The sequence below is a fragment of the Podarcis raffonei genome, chromosome 10 (genome assembly GCF_027172205.1).
Source record: "Podarcis raffonei isolate rPodRaf1 chromosome 10, rPodRaf1.pri, whole genome shotgun sequence".
In the NCBI taxonomy this organism is placed as follows: Eukaryota; Metazoa; Chordata; class Lepidosauria; order Squamata; family Lacertidae; genus Podarcis; species Podarcis raffonei.
This window is the reverse complement of record NC_070611.1, coordinates 24,668,923-24,679,579: the sequence shown is the minus strand read 5'-3', so window position 1 is coordinate 24,679,579 and position 10,657 is coordinate 24,668,923. Positions and strand designations below refer to the sequence as shown.

The 10,657-nt window shown below is 42.1% G+C and overlaps 1 protein-coding gene across 3 annotated transcripts; it reads right to left on the bottom strand.

Annotated features, from left to right (window-relative positions):
- Window positions 1-2,895: 2,895 nt before the first annotated feature.
- Window positions 2,896-9,910, bottom strand: SMIM30 (small integral membrane protein 30). Of its 3 annotated transcripts, none has more exons than XM_053405764.1 (3): window positions 9,540-9,910; window positions 9,130-9,220; window positions 2,896-6,104 (listed from the first exon to the last, which is right to left on the bottom strand). In XM_053405764.1, exons 1-3 carry the CDS (start codon window positions 9,631-9,633, stop codon window positions 5,879-5,881), a joined length of 411 nt encoding a protein of 136 aa, XP_053261739.1. In that variant the 5' UTR covers window positions 9,634-9,910; the 3' UTR covers window positions 2,896-5,878. The 3 variants fall into 3 exon arrangements, with proteins under 3 accessions (XP_053261739.1, XP_053261738.1, XP_053261740.1); XM_053405763.1 differs by having other exon boundaries at window positions 9,130-9,223; window positions 9,540-9,671; XM_053405765.1 differs by lacking the exon at window positions 9,540-9,910 and adding an exon at window positions 9,392-9,497 and having other exon boundaries at window positions 9,130-9,223.
- Window positions 9,911-10,657: the final 747 nt, after the last annotated feature.

Below are 10,657 nucleotides of genomic sequence, written 5' to 3'. Positions count from 1 at the left end.
CTCGTCTTTGCTGCTCCGTTCCGGAGAAAACAACAGCCACATTTCCATTTTCCAGAGGGACTGTCTGGACTCCTTAATCAATGCATTCAATGCTATGATACTTCAGGTGGAAAGAAATGGCTATGGAAAATGAAGTGTGCTAATGCAACATCTGAGTGGGTGACAAGACTCTAGTGAAGACTTGATGCATTAAATGACAGAGGCCCCCAAACCCAGCAAAGGCCTTTCACTTGGGCCTGCCTGTATCATTAAGCATTGACTTTTTAGCTGATCTAGAGTTTCTCTATTGTTTAGCCAGTTTACAAGTTATGGAATGAAAGATGGTAGGTTTCTGTTTGCAGACAGCTTAAATCAGGAATCCTGTGTCCCTCCAGAGACTTCCAACTGGCAGGGAAATTGGAATTCAGCAACTTCTGGAGGGCAACAGCTTCCCCTCCTGTCAGCTTAGGTGGTAGGTTCCATTTGCTAACAAGTGTGTTGTTTGAGGATTTTCTTGTTGCTACGGGGTGTGTGTGTGTGTGTGCTCCCATTAATATTTGTTTGCAGGCTATTATGTGCCCACACATTTAATGCATCTCTGGGCCTCACTAAGTGTTTATACCACAGTGCTTAGCACAGTGAGTCTGCATTTTAAACAGCTTCTGCGGCGAAGAGGCACCATTATGCATTTCATAAAGCATATGACTTAATCTTTTGAAAGACCGTGAATATCTGTGTATCTGGTCAGGAAAAGTTTCGAGTGAATACTTTTCGCCACTTGAGGATGTAATGATATTATTGTTGTTAGTGTATATTAATCTATATCCTCCTTGCTAAGTGGCTAACAGCTGGAGCTGTACTTTTGAGCTTAAAAGGACTTCTGCTGACATCAAAAAGGAGAGGAACACACCCTAAAACAGGCAACCTTGCTATTTATTAGGTATCAAACGGCACAAAACATTTCCGTTCCGCCATTGCCAAATGTTCTTCTGCGCAATTCTTTCAGGGCCAGCTGGACAACATTTGAAGACTAGTGATGACCTAATGTCTTTTTCAAAAGCTTTAAAGTGCCTGTGTTGACCCTTGCATTAGATCAGGGCTGTGGTGTGTATTACTCCTTTAACCCAACAATATTTGTCTGGCAAAAACTGCCCCCATTCCAACTGCTAGTAGGTTCTATACTGGCACCTGTGAGGAGTACCTTCTCATGTACCACAACCTTGACCCAAACCTCTGCCACATTCTGCCAGTGATGGTTCTTTTACAGTTTTAAAGGTGTCACAGCAAGCCCATCATGCATCTCCAGGTGCCATCAATTTCCACTATGCCCAACCTTCTCAACACCTAGAACATTTAATATTAAGCCACTTGCAGCGAACAAACTGTTAACTGCACAACTTGCAGTTCTGTTTTTGGTGCCTGCTAAAAACAGTTTTTGTTCAGGCAAGCCTATCCAGATATGTAACCTTGACGTACACTTTAATATATAGTTTTTTTAAAAAAAATAAATGCATATTTTTAACTGCTTGTTTTATTTACATTTTGAATTTTTAAGTCTACTTGTTCTTAACTTCTGACTTTTTATTGATAATTCTAATGTGCATTTTATGTAAATTGCTTAGAGGCTTTTGCAGTTAAGTGGAATATGAATTCTGTTACGTAAGTAAATAAAAATGCTATACATTTACATAAACTTGTGAGCCAGGGCCTTAGACCACTCAAGTACTACTTAAAAAGTAATAAGATTTTGCATTCTTTCTTTGGCTTCTAAGCGTATACATGAAGCACACATGCTGATGCATTCCTTTCTTTAAAAAAAATCCAAAATGGGGCAGCCTCTTGATTTCAGCAACAGGAGGGCAATGGGAAGCTTTTAGATAGCAGAAGTGAAGAGATTCCTAATAAATGTACAGCTATCTATTTTGTGTAATACACTTTTTAAACATACAAGAAAAAGACATTTGCATGCTTCAATAAATCAACTTAGAATGCTCTCGCAACAGTGGGTCTTTAAAAAAAACAACCCATCTCTTTTCATTAGTTTAACATATGCACAATTACAAAGCACATTTTCAGTCTTGAATTGCTTGTTTTATTTTTATTTTTTTGTTTTTTGTTTTAATGCATAAAGTGGCCCAGGGTGTTAGGGATGTCAAGGGGCTCCCCCTTTGGGACCACAGGTGGGAGGGACACAGCACATAAGGCATTGGCAAAACACCATACTTTTGCACTAGAGCATGGACTCATTGCATGTGGGGTGGGGTGGGGTGAGTGTTAGATCCAAAAATGGTAAAAACCTCATGCGCACACTTCAAAATGTTTATTTCCCAATGCGTCTAGCATCAACCAAGAACCCAAGGATACCATCTGTGCAAAATGACAATGTGAGAAAGATGTGCAGAGAAGGATTCTCTGTGTCTGCCCACAACTATAAAATTCCCTCCACTGGAGATGTGCCAGAGTTTGAGCATCTTGCGAATATAGTTGTAAATCTTTTCATTTAGGCTGTCTCTCAATAACCAGGGTTAAGCGACTATTGAAGTGAGGGGAATGGAATTTAATTGTGCAATCTGGGGAAGGTTTAAACAGCCCCTACACATCACCCTAATGGAAGTGTTTGCAAATGAATTTCATAACCAAAAATTCCATGTACACTGTCACACAAAGGCAAAAGGTCTTATCTGACACAGGGGCCCCAACCCTGAAAAATTCAGGAGCCTATGCCTGCTGCACTATTTAAATAAAAGGGATTAAGAATGTGGGCAGTCAGGTCTTATAACACATTAGAGAAGTTGCCAAAAAAGAATTAATTCACAGCCTGAGACCAATAAGAAGAAAAAGTAGTATTTCCAATTATTGCCATTTGCAATTAATTACCCCACTTCTGTCACAACCAAGTCACTCAAATAAAGAGAATGAAAAGAATAATTTTTATTAAAAATATGAGAAACAAAACCGGGGTGGGAGGAGAATCTCACAGGCTAGCAAGCGCAACTGCCAAGATTTTGTTCTTGTAGCTTGTAAGAACTGAGATACCAAATGAAGGGGCACAGAGAGAAACCATTGTTTTGATCAAAAGCCTGTTCTGAAAATGGATAGCATTTGAGGGGGTTGCAAGTATGACGCTTGTGTAAGGAAAAACTAATTCAACAATGCACAAAAACAAACCACGGAAAGGAAAACGACACTTTTCTTTGGCTTCATATTCCCTACTAGGCGATGAAAAAGACAGCTGCCCTCCGGCTTGCTTTAGAAAGGGTTATCATACAGAAGTCACAATATCCAGTGATTCTCACATTAAAGGAACACACTGAGAAGCAACCAAAGTGAATCTCTACGGTGACCTACAACATTTAAGCTGTATTGAACCACGGCTGGGAAAGCCTTTCGGTTGTATCAAATTGTGTTCCTCTGCTCATGGAAAGTTCTTGGCTCCCTAAAATCCTCAGTGAATGGAAGGAGGGAGACGGCTTTTACAAATTTCCTCTTTCTTCTGCAGCCCCCTGTGCCCCTTCCCACACTATTCCAAAGGGCCCCCACACCCTGAAACAAATTTACAGTAGGGGCTACCAGGGGAAGAGAGTAAGTGAGCATCAACTCTCACTGCTATTCACTAAAGCCTCCAATGCAGGGTTTCACAAACTTGTTTTTGGACTACAACTCCCATCATCCCTCTCTGGCAAGACCAGTGGTCAGGGATGATGGAAATCTTAGCCAGAAAACAGCTGGAGACCCAAATTTGGGAAAAGCTGCTCCAGTGGATCAAGGAGTCTTTCATGAGTGGAGGGACACAAACAGATACATTTCAGAATTTCTTGAAAGCATGCTAATACGAGTTGATTTCAAAAGCGGGGAGTGAAGTTTTAGGAAGAATCCTTGTACCATACCTCTTAGTGACGCTTGGTAGATGCTACACCAGTTTTTGCCTTGAGGCAATTTACTGGGAGACAAAGCTAGATCAAGGACCTTAGAAAGCGTATTCTAGTGACTTTGAAACTAGAAAAATATGCAGTAAATGAAAACCAGCTGGTCAATAGCTGCAGCAGGAAGGTTTGCCCTTGATGGATGTTTACATTTCCCTATGTACATCAGGCCTGCATGAGACCCAATACAAAAGAAAGGCAGACTGCAAGACCAGTAACAGGCAAAGCTTCATAACCCACTCAACCAGCTCTCATCAACATCTTGAAGAGTTACCACAAAGATACCAGAAAGCAGCTCAGAGGCTCTTTGTTTAAATGCTATGGCTGATTCTTCTCTGCAAGTCAGACTTGCAACAACTCCAAAGGTGCTACCAAACACAACTGCTTGTAATGGCAGAGAAAAGAATAGGCGCACCCTGCCTCTGTGGTTTCAGTCTTCTGTAACCCATTTCTAGTGGCCTCCTACAAGTTCTGGAGTCGCTCACCAAGACTGCCAACCTGTAACTCTGCTTGTTCCTATTCTGTCCTGTCTTCTTAGGTTGACATTACCGTGACTAGACCTTGCCTCTGCAAAAGAGCAAAGCTTCATACAATCTCACAGCAAACATACCTACTGGGCTCTTGGGACCAAAGACTGGAGGTCCTTCCACTGGAAAAGGTTCAAGGAACCTGCAGAGCTCCAGATTTTGTTGGAACCCTAGCCAGCATGGACAAGGATGACAGAAAATGTGGCTCAACATTGGGAGGGTCAATGGTTGCCTACCCATGCTTATTCCTGACTTAATTATATTATGTCATGTTCAGACTCTTCCAGTTGTGTAACAGAAAGTAACAACTGCCTTACAAGATCAAGCTAAACATGCCTATCCCACTATCCCTATTTGTTGGTTTCTTTCTTTTTTAAGCACTGGATTCAGTCGGGATCTTGACTAAATTTAGACAGACTTTCTCCTCAAGCCCTGAAGAATTAAGCACACAAACTAAGAAAGCTTGCATGCTGCCATTTAAAACATACAACTTGTGGAGTTTATTGATTTAGTTACACCTGAAGACCCAGGATAATCATCTGGTTGAGTTATCAGTGACCCTTAACCTTGTTAAACACCTTTAAAATACTGAAAGCTTCCACCACAGTGAGTATCTTTAAAATACTGAACATGACGCTGCAAACAATAAAACATCGTAATAAAAAAAGGATATATAGAAAATATATTTGGTCATTCAAACATCCTCCCCTGGAAATATTTTGATTGAACAATTGAGAGCCTAATCTATCAGAAACTTTCATGCAAGTTCTACTGAAATTAAGAAAAGGAAGCATACCAGAAAAAAAACCATAATTGTGCTTCAACAAAGCTTGAGTAACATATGCTCCCAATAGATTGTACCCGAAAACAACCAAAGTCTGCAAAATTACCTATACCAGGACGGTCCCAAAATGAATACATAACAAAACTAGGAAGGTAAACAGTAGCTTAACCTAACCACAAACAAACATATATATATATATATATTAATTTGGGGAAAGTTAAAAGAGATACACATTTAATCACAGGAAGCTAATCAAAGTAGTTTCTAAATGAACTAGTTCTGCGTCTTTATTTATTCTCCAGTGCTGTATAGTCTGGTGTTTCTTTACACTAATCTCCATCCAGACTGCCTCTCCTCCCCGCCACAAATTCTCCACTGTACCTCAGTTAATATAAATTCACATTCAGAAATGATAATTTCCCCTATTCAATCAAAACAAGACTTTCCCCCCTTTTAAGGCAGCATCTTAATCCCAAGAAATATTAAATATTTGTCTTCCTATGAGCGTGGGGTGCAATTCTCCAAAATCTTCCAGTCAGACACAGTCCTTGTTCCTGAACACCACATGGCAATAAGGATTCGATGAGTCGTACTCCAGTATTGGAAACAGCCAGAAACTCATCAAACAAGGTAGCTATGCTTGACCGGGACATCGTTTTCTTCAGTCATAGCTCTCCGTTGCGTTTCCTCGCATATAAGCCCAGGCAGGCACATAATCCAATGCAACTAAGAAACATAACCAGGAGTAGGGCTAATGCATCGCCCGTATCCATAGCTGCCACAACAGGCAGCCCGATCAGGAGTGATAAAAGCACCAAGAAGAGATGGGAAGCGTTCCCAGTAGCGCCCATGTTCCCAATCATTGTCGATCCGATGAACCTGAGCGAAAGGCTAAACACAAGAGGGGTGGGAAAGAGAGGGAAAGTTTGTCACAACTGGCATGACTTCACAACTGGCATGACTTTTGAGTATTGCTAAAAAAATGTAGTACTTCTGCTCTCACCCACTTTGTGAGGTGTTGCTTATGATTGGCAGGAACCTTTCAAGCCATCAGAAAGAGACAAGTCGGACCAGCAACAAAATGTTTCAGTGTGGCGTTTTCACTATTCCAGTCAGCCATGCCCTTCAACACGCCGATACATCCCACCCTCCCCTCATGCATGCCTTGCTGTCCACCTCCCCACAGTTATTTTGTATTTTCTGACCACTGAGCATGCTCAGTCTCCCCTGAGCTGTGTTTGGGGTTGCCCCTCCTCTCAGGAGCTTTTCACCATAATTTTTGTACGTCAGAAAATATTGGGGCTTTGCCAAGTCTGCTGATACTTTCCTCTGGTGCATGAGAGTTGCCATTTCGGCTACCTACGTAACAGGCACTTGTGCCTGAGCTTCAGAAATGATTAGTTGAACAATGCAGAGAATAGGGAGAAAGGAGAAGATGACAGAGTGAGATACTTACTGGTTGCTTATTATCTCAGGATTTAGTTTATTATTGATAAAAATACTTAAAAACTGTCATCTTTCCCCCCCCCCAAATAAATCATAGCAGCATACAATAATTAAACAACTTAAAATTCTAAGAACATAAAGTAGAGAGCACATTACCAAATCAAATTAATTCTCTTAAGAACACCCGACGAAATAAAAATGTTTTCAGCAGGTGGTGAAATATCACAATGGAGGGCGTTTGTCTCATTTCAATACAGCGTTCCAAATTATTTGTGCCACTATGCTAAATGTATTGGTTTGCACAGCAACTATTAGAATAGCTAATGTGTTATGGAAATCCCAGCTCACTAGAATCCTAGAATTGTAGAGTTGGAAGGGACCACAAGGATCATCTAGTCCAACCGCCTGCAATGCAGGAATCTTTTTGCTCAACACGGGGCTTGAACCCACGACCCTGAGATTTAGAACCTTATGTACTACCAACTGAGCTATTTTGATGAAAGAACATGCATTTATTGAGAATTCATTTATTGACAATTTTCTTCATGACAACTGTGATGGATGGAGTAATGTGGAGGCCACAGCAGACTGACTGAAACAGTGAACAGGTACTGCAGATTGATAATCTGAAGTGAAATCTGCATTAACATTTTTAAAAAAAGAACTACAATACAAATGACAGCTCATCTACTATATATTTTGAAAAGGGGTTTCTCTGTCCCGCTGTTCTCTACACATTCGGACGCCTCTCAAAATATCATTGCTAAACTTGGCACGAGGCATTTCTGAGGTGGGGGCTGTGCTACCTGTCCATGTTTAGTTGCTGGCTGCCATTTTGAATCCAGATGGCTGGCTGACACGTGACTTTTCTGTGACTGCACCCATTTTTTGGCACAGGCTTGGCTCTCTGTTGAGATAGCATTGCGAAACTCTGCATGAGGGTTTCCGAGATGGGGGCGGCAAACTTAGTTGCTATTAGGATGCCAGGCACCAATTTGATCCAAGATGGTGGATCAAAATGTGATTTTGCCCCATTTTTGGCACAATAGGTCCAAACTCGTAAACTGTACTATTTAAAAAACAAAATGTTTATTGGTTTCTAAAAACAGACATTCCCTGTTAGTTTACTAATACAATGCTTTATTTAAACACAGCAAATTAAGCTGTGTCCTTTTGCTTTTCATTATCCCCATCCCTCAAGCACCCTCACATTCATCAGTATGCATGTTTGAGGACATGCACACAATACTGCCAGATCAAATTTCCTATTGAAGAATATTTAGGCCAAGTAACTGTTTGGTGAAATAAAGATATATTTGCAGGGCCTATTGTTATGATGCCAAATACAGTCCACTAAGTAAGGGGCACACTTCTTTTCTACCCCCCCCCCACTTTAATGGAGGGGGCAAACTTATATTTTCAAGGCCAAAGTTTTTTTTTAAAAAAATGTATTCAAGGGCTATGCTGCATGAGATAAACAATGGCCGTTACAACATATGAGGCCATAGTGTTTCAGAATGAGGGACACCCCTTTACAATAACACTAGCCTGGTAGTCATAAAATACAAGAAACTCATGCAGGCATGTGTCGAGGCGGGAGGAGGAAAGGGGAAGCATCCCATTGCCTCTGTGCCTGCCAGAGACCCCAAGTGGGTTGAGGTCAGCGGTAGGGCACAAACTTTGCAATCACAAGGCCTCAGGTCCAATCCCCAACATCTCCAGGTTGGTTAGGAAAGGTTCTCTGCTCAAAACCCTGGAGAGCTGCCAGCAGGCAGCTGATCTAGATGGAACAAATGTATACGGCAACTTCCTATACCACAGCAGGAAATGCTCCCTCATCCACATGCTTCATAAAAATACAGCAGGGTTCTGCAATGGGAACAGAACTCTCTATCCTCTTCCTACCGACTCCCAGAAAAACAGCAAAACATTTAAACAGTAAAACATTTTGACAGGTGTATATACAAGGATACAATAACAGAGGATTTTCTTCTAGCAACAAAGCAAACACTAAGGTCTAAATGGCGGACTAAGACTACAATCCGTAACCCACATACCTGGGAGTAGATACATAGCTGTCAACTTTCCCCTTTTCTTGTGAGGAATCCTATTCGGAATAAGGGAATTTCCCTTTAAAAAAGGGAAACGTTGACAGCTATGAGCAGATTCACTGAATTCAACAGGGCTTACTTGTAAGTAGACAAGGTGAGATGTGCACACTGCGATCCCTCCCCTTCTCAAATCAACAAGGGATAGGATACTTCTCTTAAAAGTAAGCAATGCTTAATATTTAAGGAAGCATGGTTTGAAGGGGATTCCAGCCCATGGAAAGTTTATGCCCTAACTCTGGACTCTGCAGTTTCTGTTGCTACAGCAAACCAACATGGCTAACTACCCCTGTAGGAAGAGAGCAAGCTATATCCTTGGATAACACGGCAGTCCCACGAACACACAACAAGCAGTACCTTACCGGGGGGTAACAGCCTGTGTATTTAGGGTATTCCCTGGAGTGGCTGGCGCTGGGATCTTAGGAAGCTGACAGCCGTCCTGGACAACGCCTACTACTAAAAAAGAATATGGGAGAAAACACATAAATCAGGCAAATCAAATCATCCTGAAACCACCCGAGGCCAGGAGGGAAAAGCTCCGAGCTTGGGAGTCACGCGCAGCGACACACGACATGGCCAGAAAAGAAACTTAAGCTGCAATTGGGAGCAACTTGGGGGCTCAACCTGTCAAGTTTTTGCTCCAAACGGGGAAAAGGGCGATTTGAAAAGCATTCGGGCAACTTGAAACCCCAGAGCGGCTGCACCGGATCCTCCGGCGCCCCGTCTGCCCACCGATCCCTTTTGAGTAGCACGGGAGCCAAACTCGCCTTACCTTCCTGGAAGCGGCCATTACAGGCAGGGAAAGAGGAAGGGCGAGCGATTGGTTTGCGCCCTTCGGAACCGCCGGCGACTACAACTCCCGTCATGCATTGCGGGGGCTTCCCTGTTAACCCTTGATTAACCGCCCCGGTTAGGGCTTTTGCTAGAAATCCCGAGCAGGTTTTCAGCGCTACTGGATTATGATGAAGTCAGAGGAGAAGGAAAGCAGCCGTTTGCAATGCTTGCCTTTTCCCCCTTCCAGCTTTCGGTTGCTTGGCGCTGCTTGAGGATAGGATTAGAAACAGAAAATTAAAAAAGGAGGTTTGCGTGATGGATTGCAGACTTCACGCTGCTTTTTGAAGGCTCGCGGATTTCTGCTGACCGACTAATTGAATCCATTGTCGGCTTTTGACACCGGTGTGGGAGCAGCAGCAGACTCCGTGAGCCTAATAATTATGTTGTGAAAAGAAAGCGCTGTACGGCAAGTGGAAGGTGGGTGTGGAATCGCCCTAATGCAATGCTTGAAAAGAGCTATAAGCCAACATAAGCGGATGTTTTCCCCACTGCATTCTTGGTTCTGGCGTTGCGACCATACTGTCCAAGTTCTAGGTTACAGGGATACGCTTTTAGGGTTGCCAGCTCCAGCCACCCCTACCATGAGCATAGTCAGGATCTGTGTTAGGGGAGAAGGAAACCCACCCTTCATCAACCTCCGTCCGGCTCTGTCTAGCTGCAGATTCGGAATGGAATGTCTCGACAACAGTTGTTTTCACTTTCTTTCGACTCCCAGCTTCTCAGTAAAATCTGTCCAAATCGTCAGTCAATTGAAAACTAGGAAGTTAAATAAAATTAACATCAGGGAGTACCTTCCGTGCAGTTAACAAGTATGTTTAGCAAAATTACAAAGAACACAACCCTCCCATCTTTTTAAAAAAATAATAATCTAAAACAAGTTTTCTTGGATTTGCCAAAAACCTTTTCAGCACTCCCTTCTCAAAATTCATCCTTTTTTCCATTGCAGTGAGCATTTCAATCTCAAATATTCTGATTATTCCTATTTTTAGTTAAGTATTTTTTATTTATTTACTTAATTTTGTGTGTGTGCTACTGTTCTTTCCCCTGAGATCACTA

Bases quoted from the DNA above. Each gene is read 5' to 3' on its own strand.
- SMIM30 (XM_053405763.1), bottom strand. From the start codon at position 9,633: ATGACGGGAGTTGTAGTCGCCGGCGGTTCCGAAGGGCGCAAACCAATC. The intron at 9,224-9,539 runs GTAAGGCGAGTT...ATTCTTTTTTAG, and splicing joins TAATGGCCGCTTCCAGGAAG to TAGTAGGCGTTGTCCAGGAC. The intron at 6,105-9,129 runs GTAAGGTACTGC...TCTTGTGTTTAG, and splicing joins ACACAGGCTGTTACCCCCCG to CCTTTCGCTCAGGTTCATCG.